The sequence below is a fragment of the Rhynchophorus ferrugineus genome, unplaced genomic scaffold, assembly GCF_030347505.1.
Source record: "Rhynchophorus ferrugineus isolate W39M unplaced genomic scaffold, kcgeb_rfMv2 rfM3, whole genome shotgun sequence".
NCBI lineage: Eukaryota > Metazoa > Arthropoda > Insecta > Coleoptera > Curculionidae > Rhynchophorus > Rhynchophorus ferrugineus.
The window spans coordinates 23,990,722-24,007,627 of NW_027472582.1; the positions used below are offsets into that span (position 1 = coordinate 23,990,722).

The 16,906-nt window shown below is 30.9% G+C and overlaps 1 protein-coding gene and 1 long non-coding RNA gene across 4 annotated transcripts in view; one reads left to right on the top strand and one right to left on the bottom strand.

The window, feature by feature from the left end:
• The window catches only part of Spn85F (Serpin 85F), a 41,280-nt gene extending 25,108 nt beyond the window's left edge, over nucleotides 1-16,172 (bottom strand). For 2 of the 3 annotated variants that reach the window (XR_013004895.1, XM_076398659.1), the window contains exon 1: nucleotides 15,860-16,172. Coding sequence is in view for 2 of the 3 variants with exons in the window: in XM_076398659.1 (XP_076254774.1) it covers nucleotides 15,860-16,081 (222 nt within the window). In the remaining variant the exon portion in view is untranslated. The remainder of the gene's footprint in view (nucleotides 1-15,859) is intronic. The other variant, XM_076398658.1, reaches the window with a different exon arrangement.
• LOC143192890 (uncharacterized) lies at nucleotides 3,741-7,442 on the top strand. Its single transcript, XR_013004897.1, has 4 exons — nucleotides 3,741-3,876; nucleotides 3,962-4,049; nucleotides 7,199-7,257; nucleotides 7,311-7,442. It is a non-coding gene; the product is annotated as an uncharacterized LOC143192890 (long non-coding RNA).
• Nucleotides 16,173-16,906: the final 734 nt, after the last annotated feature.

Sequence of the window (16,906 nt, forward strand, 5' to 3'; positions counted from 1 at the left end):
GGTCTACTCACAACCGTAGTCAGAAAATTTGCCTAATGCCTGAAACCATTAGCTACAAAATCGCCGTCTGGAATGCCAATGGGCTCCAACAACACGCCAGGGAACTAAAAATGTTCGTAACTGAACAAAATATTGACGTTATGATGGTTTCCGAAACGCATTTTACGGACAAACATTATTTGAAAATTCCCAATTCCTAATGTTTTTAAACCTTTCCAGTCTCAGCTACATAAAGATGTTCAAATGGACTTACCGCACGAGAAATTAACGGTCAAGGAATTAACAAACAATAATGAGAGAGATTAATATTTAAAAAGCTCCTGGTTATGACTTAATTACTGGTAAAATTTTAAAATAACTATCAGAAAAGGGTATACAACTATTAACATGTATATTTAATACTATGCTACGAATTAATTACTTCCCTAGTACCTGGAAAGTAGCTAAAATATTAATGATTCTTAAACCAGGAAAAATACCTGAAGATGTGACTTCCTACCGACCTATAAGTTTATTACCGATAATCTCGAAAGTTTTCGAGAAGTTATATAAAAAGAAGCTAAACTATATAATAGAAAAAGGAAAAATTATTCCAGAACATCAGTTTGACTTTCGCTATAAGCATGGGACTATAGAACAAGTGCATAGACTTGTAAACAAAATAAACACTGACGTAAATGCCAAAAGATATTGTTCGGCTGCTTTTCTAAGACATATCTCAGCCTTTTGACAAAGTATGGCATGCGGGCTTGCAGGTTAAACTAAAGAAACTTCTCCCTCATCCGTAAAATCCTATTTCGCTGATAGAAATTTTATTGTAAATCAAGGCGATGAATATATCGAATTCAATCCCATATATTCATAAGTTCCGCAAAGTCGTGTACTGGGTCCAGTACTGTATCTTCTGTATACGGCCGATCTGCCCACCACAAAAATAACTACTGTGTCAACATATGCAGACGACACAGCAATCTTAGAATCCCATGAAGATCCAGTCACAGTATCAATAAACCTACAAACCCACCTGGAACAAATACAGTTATGGTTGAAGACATGGCGCATTAATGTCAATGAAACAATATCCACGCATGTAACGTTTACCCTGCGTAGAAGAACATGTCCACCAGTGAATATTAATCATCGTCAACTCCCCCAAGCAGAGCATGTTAAATATCTTGGTATGCACTTAGAGCCTTTAATACGCCTAACCTAGAAGAAGCACATACTCTCTAAACGGAAACAACTTGAACTCAAATCATATCAAATATATTGGCTCATCGGGCGCAAATCCAAGTTATCATTAGATAACAAGGTATTGCTGTATGAGTCTGTACTCAAGCCTATCTGGTCATATGGAATCCAACTATGGGGTATCGCTAGCAAATCTAATATAACCATCATTCAACGGTTCCAAAATAAGGTGTTGCGTGCCGTTGTTGATGCTCCGTACTATATTTCAAATAAAGTGATACAACGCGATATTCCTCTAGAACCTATAACGAGAGTAATTCAACGTGTTTGTGTGAAGTACTTCGAAAGAGTGTCAGTGCATCCCAATGTACTCGCTAATCAGCTAAATATGCGACGTGATAGTGAAGTGCGTAGACTAAAACGTTGATCACCACCTGATCTGATTACTGGACATATGTAGATTTTAGAATAAGCTTTAGAATAAGACTAATTAATTAAGATACTATTTTATACAGAAGATTGCTTAATGAACTGATTTTCTACATGCCATCTATATATAATATAGACATAAGAAATACTTATTGCTAATAGGGCAGATTGTGGAATCACGAAGAGTAATAAAAAAAAATTGCAAGGTTCGCTTAGGTCGCTAATGATTTTTCTCCCCACCGTCCTTGCTTTTCATATTCTCTTTACCTTGCATCTTCTAGGTCTCCATCAACTAAGTTGTCTTCTTTCTATATATTTTATGTATCTATCTATTCTTCCGATTCAAGATCGAGGTCTCTTCTTATTTCTTTATCCGTCTTTGTTATACCTCTGACTCTTCCGAGGTATTTAATTTCTGCTGCTTGTATCTTACTTTTTTCTCTCTTTGACAACGCTCACGTCTCACAACCGAATGTTTAGCCTGATCTGTAAATTGTTTTGTACACTTACATTTTAATTCGCTTGATATTTCCTTTTTGATATTTTAGATATTTAAATGCATTTACGATTTTATTTACAGCTTGAGTTTCGGTATTTTTTACTTCTGGTCATGATTATCGGTTTGCTTTTAATTATTATCATTCTGTATTCTATCATATTCTGTCTGTTTAAGATCTTTAAGTTTTCTAATCTAACAGTTGTTCCTCCGGCCGACACTTCTATTATTTCCATATTTTTGTATCCTATATGTAGTCCTTTTTTATCAGTTTTAAATTTCATTATTATTTTATCCATAAATATTATAGAGATGGGGTAAAATTCCGCCTTGTTTTGCAAGGGTTTTAATTCATGTTGTCTGCAATTACTACATGACTTATTGACTTATTCTCATTATTTTATTACTTAAACCTTTTTGTTTTAATATAACCCAGTACCACACCTACACCTGAGTGCTAGGTATACCTTATTTTATGCTATTGAACTTTGTCTACTATTTCTCTTATTCTGTTAGCGTTTTATCTACTACTGATTTTAGACGATTTTCTACAATTTGTTCGTAAATCTTCATGGCTGTGCATAACAGTAATTCCTTTTATCTCCTCTGTATTCGCTCTCCCTTTGGATAATAATAATTATAGATAAATTAATAATTATGATATAATTAATTTCAACATATAATTTTTAAGTTTAAAATTAAAGTTAATTAAAGTAAGTAATTTTTAGAGAACATATATAATATGAATAATGTTTGAATAAACAAAAATTGTTTGATTTCCTTGATTTTTAAATAATAAGCCAATATATTCAACGCCGGCTTGGTTGGCGCAGTGGTTAAGGCGATAGGTTCTGTTGCGATAGTCGCGGGTTGGAATCCTGGTGGGGCATGGATGTACGTTATGTTTGTGATTGCAACTGTAAATGTAAATATCTTTATAGACTACTGTGGAAAATCCGACAAGGAATAACCATCCCAGTAAACAGGCCAGTAACCAGGCTGAGGAAGACCGGATGTTTTCTGGGATGCCGAGGGCCGTAATTCGGAGATCACGTTAAACAGTAGATTCAGTCCAGATAAACCCTCGTTGGTAAAAAGTATACTAAAATATATCAAAAAATAATAATAAAAAATATATTCAACATATTTTCTTATTTTATATCTAATTTAATTGTTTATATAAAACATATTTATAATGAATTAAGCACTTGGAAATACACCAGAAAAAATGAATTTGTAATAAAAAACTCCCTGATTATAAATATTCAAATTTGGAATCATTAGTAAATGTCAAATTTCTTGTATTGTAATCTGTTATTTTTATAACTACATGCGTTCCTCCTATGTGGAGATTAAAATCAAATTAACATTGTAACATAAAATCTCTGAACTTTTTAACTTTCGAAATATTTAGTTTTTTGTTACTGCTTACTGTTTGTACCGTTAGTCGTTCTAATTTAATATAATGTTAAATTAATCGACGAATATCTAGTAAAATATTTGTTTGGCCCGTGTGTCGCGTCATTGGCAGCCTTCTTCATGCGGGTTGCCAACAATTTTGGATTCGTTCGTCGTTATTGAACTGATCGATTGATTATATTATCAAGTATAGTTCAATACATATATTAAATGATCAGCTTTCATGCGGCATCTATGATTATTAAAATAACCAATTGTTTCGTGTTGTTCTCCACGAAAGGCGCTTCTGTTATTTTGTTATATTTGACTGGTTCGTTCAAATTGCTCCTATGTGTATACAGGTAAGTAAACATACTTTTTAGATTACCAAACAATACTGTTTTTGTTTTTAATGTTATGTATTACTGATTGAATTATTATAAGCAGATATTCGATTGTCATGAACTGAGTTAGTAGAATTTTGCTGACTACCATTATCAACTGAAACATCCCTCCTTAGCAAATGAGTTTTAGAGTAAGTAAAATAATAATCCTTTCACAGTAACAATAAAATATCCTTGGAAAGTTTTCAATCCACAAACTTTGGCATCTTGTTAACCTGTATTTGTTATTAAGATACACTGCATACAGGCAGGACAGGCAGGACTGTGCTGGCAGGCGTATATACGCTTGCAGGCGGTTCACCAAGTCTCAAAGTACCCACAAAAAATTATTATTTATTTCGGCAATTTGGTCCGGCTTGTCCATTCGTTCGTACTTTTTATTTCACTATTGATGACTGCTGCAACACTAAGTTTACCAATTATAGTTGGCTCAAATGCCACGTGGACGCCACGATATTTTGGGCAGAGGTAACATTGTGGGGTTTTCTGAAGTTCCGGGTCTAACATAACCCAGGCCATCGCTCAAAAATAGCCGGATCTACAAAAATGTAATCACTTGGATCATGAGAAAACATGGCGGACATTAAAACAATTAAAACGATATTATACATAATTTTGCCATTTCGCAGACGGACCTTTCAAATAAAAAATTATTTCGTCAATAGCGCACACGCAGCTAGTTTCATTCCATTTCAACATCGACCCACCTTTATTGAAAACCTTTATAGTTCATTACAACAGCTTTACATGTTTCCTTAAAGTGGAATATTTCATGTAAATGTTTGATTAGGATGGAAGAACGGACAAAAAATAACCACAAGATGGCAAGTCAGGGCTGTAAGATCTTTGATCTGAACTGTTTTTAATTTTCGGTCAACAAGCTTGGAACCCAGCGACTAATTTTTTTAAAGCCAAGTTAATTAGTGATTATGGATGGATTAAACATGTCTATAGCTGATATCCAATTCTGATGAGATTTCATTTTCGACACGTTCTCGCCAATCCCTAAATTCTCTGACCGATGTATACACTCGATTCTGATACATATGTTAATATGTATGTATGTTAATATGTTAATATGTATGTATGTTAAGTCTATCATATGTTAATTTTGCGAAATATGTTAGCTTTGAGCTTTTAGGCACTATGTTAAAAGCTGACAAAAATTAACTCTTTCCAATTTTAAGTATTTTGTGAAATAAAAATTATTTTGAAAAACTTATGATGAAATATTTTCACACATTTACTACTATTAATAAAAGTGTTACCAATATAAATAAATTAAGTTGTTTTAACATACTTTGCATATTTTAGAGAAAATAATACATTTTCTTAATAATAACGAAATAATTATTATTCTTGTATATTTTTTATATCTTCCCGCTATGTCATATTTCTGTTTCATGACTCAACAAACATACACCGCATTTGTTTAAGACGTTAAAATTATAAGGTCGAGCGTAAGGAACCCGTGTAATTTATTCTTTTTCTGTTTGTTGTCGTTACGCCTCTCTGGCGTTTTTCGCATCTTCACAAATACCATAATTACTTGTGTAAAAGTATTTTTCTACAAAACCTCGCCAGGTTATCTTGTCTTTCTTCAACAGTCATTGTTCCTACAATTATTGAATCGTATTTATAAGGCGACATCGCACCTTAAATACAATAATATTTATGCAACTAATTACTAATTGATCAATGGCTCGTCAGGTTAAACAAAATGCGTGTTCTGTTTGGTATACACCATTTAATTTTTGATTTTGAGATTTCTTCCATATATCACATTTTACAGTATTGTATAGAGTAGCCACTTGAATATCAAAACTAACACATACATGCGTCATTTTAATCAACCAATAAATTCTTTTAGAATTCACTTTTTTTACATATCATTAAAATATTATGTGGTAGTTCATTTGTAACAAAGAAAAATTTGAAAATCCTTGCTGATTTTAAATTTTTTGTAAAAATTGTTTAAAAGATGTGGAAATTCATACCGTTTGAAAGTGGTTGTGCTAGCCTTGAAGACGATCTACGTGAAAGAAATCCAATTTGATAGTCAGATATTTAAATAAGCTTTAAGGTGAATTTGGCTCTGAAACAAATTCTTGTTCAGAAATCCGCTAAGAAAATGTTGGTTTTGTGGGAGGCAGAGGCAATTCTTTATTAGCTTCAAACTGTTAAAATAATAATAATAATAACTTTTTGGCCATTTCAACTATAAAACACCTGTTCCAATTTGCTGTATTTAACTTAACGCTAGCTATTTATTTTATTTCAATCATATTGATTGTTATTTTTGTTATATTCATTAAAAGGTATCCAATAGCATCAGATATCAATTGCATTGTGCATTTTTGAATGCCTTGTTCAAAACTAGCGAATATAGTTATTGAATTCTTATAATTTGTTTGAATAATTGTCATTACTCCAAAGTCACACGGTGCCACTTTTTCAGGATGAACGGTGAGTTAGCAGAACTTGGTGCTGGGTTGCGTACCGAAGTTGATTTGTTGTAAAAAATATATTAAAATGGCGGTTTTGTTCAGAAATTCACAACTTTTTTGATTCTGATTCTTTGAAATTCTTATAAAATTGGGTATATTTTACAATATCATTCAATGGTTGAATGATTACAAAAAATGTGTGTAGAATTTACAAATATCTGATGAATTGCGTTTTTAATAAAATAATCGTGGTTTGAACAAAATGAACCATCACAAATATTCTGAGGTGTTATATCTGGTAGGATTACTTCGGTAAATTTAATACAACAAAAAAACCTCAATGACAATATTTTCAGTGGTTTTCGCATTGTTGTTTTTCTATATTGATTCTAAATCGTCAACAGTTATAGAAAAAATGTAGTTGAAATGTTTCAGATATATTTTTATAAACTGACACTTTCATATATTCAAGTTATGAAATCTGAAATGGTTTAAAACATAAAAAATTTAATTTACTTTAAAACACTTTTTATTTTATGTAAAGAATCGACTTGGCAATACAAAACGGCACTGAGGATTTTTATCTATTACAAAACAAATAAATCCCAAAACACCTTCCAGTTTTAGCACGTGGCTACATTTCCTTCAATTCACAGGCTGTAGCCAGTCACATATATTTCATTAATTACATTATAAAATTTCAGAAGTATTATAAGCCAAATTTCATAGATAACGAATTTCTTATCTACCCTTATTAAATATAGTTGGGATTTGGTTGAATATTAGTTATATTTATCTAATGGTATAATTGATAAGTTTTTTTAATTTTGTAGGTTTGAAAAAGAATGGTATATGGATTGATTGAAAAATGATAATTAATATGTTATTAATGGTATTAAATACTTTGTATTATTAGATTTTTGTCAAAATTTAAATTTTTTTTAGAGGTCAAATAGGTTTTATCTAGGCTCCAAATGATGGTTCTCGGCTAATTCCTAATGTCTGACCACTGACTAATTGACAGACCATCTCAATGGCGCTGAGAAGATTTTCTCTTCTAAATGTTGCTCTCCTGCGGTAATTATATGAAAATCGAATACTTACTAACGTAAATGTCCATTCATATTAGTACTGGATTCGAACTCTCAACTATCACATCATTAGGAAGACCGTCTCGCTGTCTGAATCACTGGCCGATTAGTCCAGCGAAATGAAAGTATTTGTATTTCAATAATTGAATTTAACCTTCAGAATTGTAAGTATCTTCAAAAGGTATAAATCCACTGAGAAGACCTTCGATTGATGAAGAGTGAGTTGTCAATAATGGACTGAAAGGTGATAAATCAATACATTGACAGTACTGAGCTTTATTATAAAATTAGTTAAATTCAATAAATAAATTATTGCAAATCCGGGGTATGATATTGAAACTCGGGATTTACTATACTTACTGTGTGAGAAAAAAGAACCTTTGTCCTTTTAAATAGTTTTTACATTTGTTTAAAAATCAATGCAGTTAGGCTACTGTTAATAGAGGCCAATTCAATTTCTTAGTGAATTTGTGATGTTTCTGGTAATGCTGTGAGTGATTTAGATCGGATAATCTTATAGAAAAATAATTACTAAACACTAAGACCAAAGGAAATAGCACAAAATATTTCGTTTGTTGCCATATGTTAATGATTTATAATTATTATTTTAAATAATTTTTCTTTGAAATATGAATTACTGTAAAATTATACTGTTAGTTCTTTTGCATTAATGAATATTAATTATATACGGATTTCATTGTAATTCCAACCAAAATACAGTTTTCGTTGTTTCGTATCACTCGTTTTCAATATAAATTTGTCTAGGTTTAGTCATCTGTGTCGATGTCGTTATAGGACATGTCTAGCTCATCGGTTGAATTGTCTGATGAACACTCATTCGTTTGCAACAAAATATGTTTTTAATTAACAGTATCTCAAATTGTATACATGCAGTTATATTGTTCAACTAGTGTTAATTGATTAGTTACGAGCCCACAATAAAAAGTGTAATTAATCCATTTGTTTATAGAATATTTGTCATATATGTGATCAGATTTACCTGTTCTCATTGTAGATGGTACGACAATGTATTATTTTATGATATGTATTGGAGATTTTTTAAAATATAGAATATATATTTATAGAAATATCATGCCACACAAAATGTCGGTGACCCTTGTTCCGACGTGATAAGCGAGTTATTCTACTTTAAGCGGATGATATTGATGTGGATGATATATGATTTTAACAGGAACGTACAACATGCCTTACACTCTGTGAAACAATGGAACTGCTATCGTGTAATCTCCTGATTCGTCGCTTAGCATTGGTCCCCTAGATTATGATTAGTGATTTAACACTACTTGATTGATTTTTGTGGTGTTATTTTTAAAATTTTCAAAATAAAGTTAACGGTCTATACCAAGAAGTCCAGAACCACTCGTACTGAAGGAAGAGATTTAATATTGCATCAGCGAAATTCAGCCATATTTGTGCAAAATGATAATTAAATAATACGCATAAGAAAGCACGTAAGTGCTAGCATAGCCGTGGATGCGGTTCATTCAATGTATATAATATTCTCCACGCACAATACCTACCCAAATATATTTATCTGCTTACAATATTGTTGTAATCAACTCATCACTTTGAAGTCGGCAAACGAGCAAAAAATTAGATTTGCTTTGTTCGTAATTTCATTTTGTGTATATATCATAAAATTATATTGTTATTTTTGTACTGTTTAGGCCCAGCATCGACTTCAAACTGATCAGGTGGTATAAGTTAAAATAATATCGTAAATATATTTAGGTAGGTATTATGCTAGATTGTGTGTATATAGTAGAATATAAAATACATGTAGTAGATAGAAGTTTTTGTTTACTTTTTTTAGTTATTACAACGATTCAGGCCCTGGAGTCCGGTACTTACTCTAAGTGATTTGACAAATGTTCCAATCAAACTAGAACAAAAAAGGTTGCTGCCCTGTTGGGAATCGAATTCACGAACTCCGCGTGTGAGCTCGACGTTCTCAACCATTACACCATAGAAACAGCATAGTTGCATATAACGTTTCTACGACGTCTCATATGATATGGTTAGTGCTTAAAAAGCAAACTGACTGACTTTTGTACTGAACTACTTCCGATTTTTCGTCACATCAGTTCAGGAATAACATTATACACCAATATGTATTACCAAGTGATTATTTTAGATAAAAAATATGTGAAAACATTGTACGTGCCTTTGAAATTTGAAGTTTTCCCTTTATTAAACAAAATATTTTCCATAATTTTCTACAACTTTTTTACATCATGGATCTATTTTTGCGTTCTCCACGCTGCATTGATTTAAAAAAAAGTGATAATTAGTAGACGTGTTATGTCTGAGTGCGTAGAATTTTCCATTTGAACTTCAACAGTGTACCCTTCATAAACCAGTGGCCGATGGTTATCATACACATAACTTTGCGCCTGTTATTCCCTAGTTGTTAAAATTTGTTTAATTGATATCTCTAGACATCTGCAGTAATAGTTTCATTCGGTTTTAGCAGCATCTAATTCCATTCCACATTATTCCTTGCAGATACCAAATGCACAATAACACTTTATGGTCATAAATATATCGCTTCGGTGTCGATGAGAATGGTTCTCCTGGAGTAACCTATGATTTTTTACGCTTGGGATTGTGGTAGAAATGTTCGTATCACATTGTCATTTACAATACTTTGGGAAATGCATACTGATGTATTAATCTCGTACTCGCCTTTCTTGTGTATTAAAGCAAGTTTAACAAAACAGTAGTAATAAATTAATTTGTAAATTAAGATTGTACTAAGCATATATAGTGTAAGATTTAATTAATAAAAAAATACAATAGCCACAGAAGTTTTTTTTTGCCTGACAAGCAATAAAGGTGTAAAAATGACATTTTCAGTTACACAACTGATCTGCACTAACTAAACTAACAAATGCTGATCATTTTTCTTCCCTTTGGATCCTTTTTAGCGCACGCAAACTTCAGGAAATAGTCGATTTGACAGCTGTCTAACATGTTTTACAATTACAATCTCTTTGAACTGTTTTGGTTCTTTGTTTAAAAAAAACACAACACATTAAAATCATCGCTTTCAAATAATTTAATACAAAATAGACCTTTGGGATATAATGGCGCAGAATCATCACAAGTTTCTAAACGTTTTGATTCGGAAATACTAATAAATAGTTTTAAACGTTCCACGGCTTAACATCCGTGTATATTGCATATCTAAATAATATTAAATAAAAAACTGTTACTTTATGAGAAGAAAGGTTTAAAACCATCGAATTTTACAGTTGTTTACATTAATACCTCGCATTTTCATCTTTTAATATAGCTGACCAAAATAAATAGAATTCCCTAATATATTGCCTATAAACTGAACATAGTTGACAATTTTGTTTCTCTGGGTTAAGGCTAAAACATGGCAATAAATATATGCCAGAAATATACAAATACCAGAAAATTAAATTATGTCAATTTATATCAAGTATATCAAAAAATTGTTGAAGCAGCAGGAATGTGGCCTTAACACCTACATAATAAGACCGCCCCCCGATACCGCAGTAGCTGATGCTCATTTTATCTAATTAGCTAATGATAATTCGAGTAACTGAAGCATTAGTTTCGGTTAGTAAAAGTACGAAAATTTAAAAAAAAGGCGAGAATAATTTACATCCGCTTGTTAACAATAATATGCACAATACAGAAATGTATGTTTCATAGTTCCTACGAAAAGTAGGTTGGAACTAATTTACATATATATATATATATATATATATATATATATATATATATATATATATATATATATTATAATAAGATATTTCAAATAAAATGCAATCTGGTTATTATCTTTTATATTTCTTTTATTTCGTCCCTTCAAAGTTATCTCTTTCAATATATATCACCGATTATGTGAATGATTTTCCAGTGTTCTAGACAGTTGTTTAATTGCTGCGACAACTAAATCTGAGGATGATACACACTTTTAATAAAATAAGTATTTAAATATCTTTATCAAATAAAGGCCTTGTCTACTTCTCAACCAATACGCTGCTGTATCTGCCGTAGAATTTCAAATATTCGTCACAAAATTTCGCAGCAAACACTCCGGCCTCGAACAGCATTAATTTCTTATTTTTCAGATTTATTTCTATTATCTCAATCTATGTCTTTTTGTGTCTTTCTTATATGTCAAAGCCATTATTACCCGTGTTTCTGGTATTGCCCGCACTGTTGCATCTTAAACCAATGACATCAATTCTAATAGTAGATTTCATTAACTTTACCAACAAAAGACTTGAACTTACATCTCATTAGTTTACCATACGAAAATTGTATCAAATATTTCGGTATAACATCAGTGATCAAACTGAAATGGAAAGAATAAGTTAAGGAAATAGTTAAACTGAATATAAAATATAAATAACTACATTGACACGGAAAAAATCGAATATGTTAATACACAATAATATTTTAATATACAATTTAGTGCCAATATATACAACTGATTGTATTTGGGACCAGGAATGTTAAAAATATAAAGAATATTTCAGAGCCAAGTATATTATAATGCAAATAATGCACCTTTTTTGAATATAATGGAGACTTACATTAATACCTAGGGATTTTACTGTTAAAGAGATCAAAAGATTTATAGGGAAACATGAGGTAGATTACTCGAAGTTTCTTATGAAATGTATTAATTGGTATTTATTAATTAACGGCCCAATAACATTTAGGATTTTTAGTGTCATTATTTATATAATTTTTTGCTAATTTCTATACTAAATTTGTGATATTGAAGAATGAACTTATATGAAATTAATTTTATATTATCTAGCTTTTATATTACATGAAATCCAGAAGTTTCTTCAGCTTCTACAGTGAAGACTAAAGAGATCGAAAAAGACTGGAAACGTAATAGTGCACCAGTAAAAATTGTGTAAATTGAGAAAACACAACCACAACTCATTGCTGGATATATATACTAACTAATTCACTATTTTGTTAGAAATAAATTAATAGTTGATCTAGAAGACCCGTTTTAATTTACAACCGTATTGACCAGGCATTGCCCCATTCGGTTACTACTTGTTCGAGTCAAAAATTGGTTTGTTTTAAAAGTCAAGGAATGTTTATTGTTGTTCTCTGAAAGATAGGGAAAATTCATAGTTAACGATGCATAATACATTAGATAAATTGCTTTATATAGTTGAATATGCTAAAACATTTTTAATAAACAATACCCTGAAGTTTTAAGTTCTTGGTGTAATCATATATATTACAGAAAATCGTTAGAATAGTTAGAATATCATTGCGTTTCATTTAATATATTTTAAATGATACTATTAAATTAGTATAATCTATTCCATTTGATGTAATTCGCTGTAATATCATTTTTATTGTGCTTGAAACTTCTAATAGAGGAAATGAATACTTACATCCATAATGACGAATGGCATGACTCGTAAATATTGATATTTTAGGGCATATTATTTTGAGGTTATGTAATTAAAATATAATGTATTGGTTATAGTAAAATATATGATTATTAAAACATATATGGAGTTAGGTTGTTATTTATGCATAACACTACTTCCTATATATTTCTACAGTTTTTCCAAATATATGTAGCTGTTTCATAAATATTTCAGTAGTGTAAACTAATAAGAATTACTATTGTATTTTAATTATCTATCAAATTGGTTTAGTTTGGTCTTATACATAATTGTTTATAGTTTTTTTAAATGTTTTCTTAATAATTATCATTAAAATTCTGTTTAAAAATGTTTTCATCATTTCATTTTTAAAAATTTTTAAAAATCATTTCATTTTCAAATCATGTACTTTGAACGCAACAACTGCTCCTTTTGGGCATATGATACCTTGCTGTCGGTTCATACACAATCTCAGTATTTACGGGAATAAAATATTTTAGACCATTCCATGTGGAGTAAAGAAAGTTTGAAAAAATAGACCAACTGAACTGCGACCTGCTAGATGAAAACGAATTGCGAGATTTACAATAAGATATACAATTGAAGCCCTAACAACTTATATTCTTGCAGTGTAACAACTTACGTAAGACTGACTATCAAGCATATTCTTCTAGAGTTCCACTTTTACAGCGAAGTAATAAGTTAACCGAATCATAGGATCAATCAAGGAAAGCATTTTTACGGACGATTTTAAAGATGATTTTGGCTAAGTTTGAAGCAAATGGCCTTGATATAACCTAATATAAAGATTAAGCATATAATAACGTTGCTGTAATGGCTGGAAGCCATTCAGGAGTTCATCTAAAAATTAAGGAAATAAATCCAAAAAATGATTTCGCACCTTACTCGATTCCTTCGTTAAATCTAATTTGTTTACACGTTGCCTCATTTTAGGCGAGTTCAGTAACTTTTTTCGACAGATTAGATCGTCCATATTTTTTCTGTTTTTTCTAGGTTTTGATAACAGCAAAAATATAAAGGAGGTTCAAGACATGCAGTGGAGTGGGTGAGGCGATGCCGTAAAAATAACGTGGCAACATTACCAAGGCATTCCCGTCGCTTACGGAGAAAAGCACACAAGGTCAGATGTAGGAACTTTGCTAGTTACAATGCAGTAATTTTCCTTTCTTTGTATCCTGGGCGTCTATAAATCGGTGCTACAAATAAAGGGATTTGACATAAGACTGTGCGCTCAGGAAGTAAATGTTTTGCACTACTGAAAGAGAAACGAGAGGACTGTAACTTGTGCAATAAATATAAGTAACGAAATAGGTATTTCCGTGGAACCTTAGAAACCCATGACAAAAAATAACATTTTTGTTGATGAAACCAGAAATGCTAACTTGTCTTGTAAAAATGAGTTGAGACGAATTTTTATTGCATTTTTATTTTATTTATTTGGTCGGGTTGCGGACTTTTATTGCTATCACACTCAACGATAATAAATTAATTAATGCGGACTTCAATTATTAAAGTTTATTGTTAATTTCAATTTGGAAGATAGCGTACCCAATATTTTAATAATGCTTCGAATATTCTTTGACGTTGTTGTTCTAGTTGACGTATATGCAATACAAAAAAATGTCAGAGAATCTTTTCAAAATTTAATTAACAAATATTTCATAGGTACTTAGTTTTATAAGGATAACAAATTTGGATATCTTGTTTATTTAGCAAGAGGTGTGAGAATCTATAGACATAGATAGTACAATAAAAAACTTAATTAAAAACAATAGACGAATATAGTTTTAGTTTTGTTCTTTTTTTATATTTCAAAGTCTCCTTTTTACCAACGAGGGTTTATCTCGACTGGACTTACTATTTAACGTGGACTCCAAACCGCATTAAGCCTACCGACTGGCGAGTGACCAACTTTAGAAATCATCCCAGAAGACATCTGGTCTTACCCAGCCTGGTTACTGGCGTTACTGGGATTATTTTCCTTGTCGGATTTTACACCCTTGCCTAGAACAATCATACATGTTAAACAATCATAAACATAAATTTACGAACATGTCCCAGCAGGGTATTCGAACCCGTGACTATCGCAACAGTAGGTAGACCGTTTGTCGCATTTACGGCAGTTTTGTTTTTAATTCCAAGAAATATAATATTTTTTAATACAAATGTAAATGTTAACAGTATTGTTTTAGTTCTAATTGGAAGTAAAATATATGATGATTTGCATTTTATATCCAGTTCGTTAATAATTTAATATTGTCGATCTTTAAGGTATAATCATAAGTTTTACAATGATCTATAACTATTATATCAACTTTGAAGAATTTTTTAAATAATTGTGATTACTATGTTGTAAAAAAATAATAGTCCTTTAATTTGAAATACATAAATAAGAGGTATTTTCTTACGCCATTGCAGTCTACCAGATATTTTAATGTTTAAGTTGGGTTACTAATTCTGTAGACAAATAAGAGTATATCAGTTTTTGTAACAGACTTTAAAAAGTCCTAAGAGGCTGATGGGTCAAAAATTATAAAATAAATAAATTTGCCTTAATTAAAGTATGGTCACAAATGAAATTGGCAAGCTATCGATTAATAGTAATTTCCGGTGATACTTCTTCACCAAAAGTTTAATTAATTTATCGATATTACTGTGATGTAAACACCAAAATAAACATTAACCATTCTATAAGTTGCATATTAATGATATTGAAACAATAACTAAGAACACCAATATTTAATATTTTCTTAAAATACATAATATTTAGAAGAGGTGGTCTATATTAAAGTAACATTAAAAGATAATTTTCTTGATAGCATAATATTGCAAATAGTTGAAATTAAAAAACAAAAATAACAATTTTAACAATATTTTGAGATTTTAGTTTCACATAAACAAAACTATTGTCACAATATTTATTTTAAAACTATTTAGTAATTAGATACCTCGAACTTACTGCTAGCAATTTAACTCCTAGATCATTAATGACATCAACCATAACATCCTTCGGTTCCGGAGCTTTGATGTGGGGTCCGACGTGATGACCGCCCGAATAGCCCAAATCGATGTGATAATAATCGTAGATCGGTTGCCAGGGAGCTTCATCGTACCCAAAACAGGACCGATGGGCGAAGAGAAAAATCGCGTGACACAACGTCAAGAGCGGACCGTGTTGCATGGCTAAAACGCGCGATGGTCAAGTTGGCACTGGTTTGATGCTCCGGTGTTTGGCGGATGGACGCTTGATTGAGACGATACGGCCTGCTCTGATGGCAACACGGTCGATGTCTATTCTCTTTAATTGAAAGGATTATTACAGGTTCTTTATTGCGCCTGGTTTATTATAATTGTGTTTGCAAAAATTATGTTTATTAGGTTACTTTTCAATTTGTATATAGGCACAATTAGTTAGAATAGGTAAATAAGTTTAAAACAAATAATTCCATAACATGTACTTTTCATACTTTTTGATTAATTGCTATAAAATATACCTGAATTCATGGTCAGGATATTCGTTTCTTCATAATGTAAAATTATAATTTAATAATTAATTCTCAATTTATTTTATTTTCTTAATAGATGTAAATAACAATGTTGATTATTAGGGCTAATATCGTTTTATAAGCAGCATTTACTCTGTTTTTGAGATAATAATGTAATAAATAGAAAGAAGGTTGCTAATCACAGCAACATAGATGCAATATTACTAGTGGACATCAGGCAGCAAATCAAAAAATTGAAATTAACCAAACCACACAAGTGAGTGAACCAAAACACACTTAATCACACTAGTATTGCTTATAAATTAATGCAAGTTAACAGAAATATATTTAATAAACAACAGTAATAAATTTAATTGTAAATTAATAAGCGTACCTTTCTGAAAACATTACGAAAATCAATCAAATCACTAAGATATTCTTACTATTGAGAATATACACTTGAAAATTGTTGTTGAATCAGCTACTGATGTCAAATTACGATTGCCAAGTACATAAAAAAT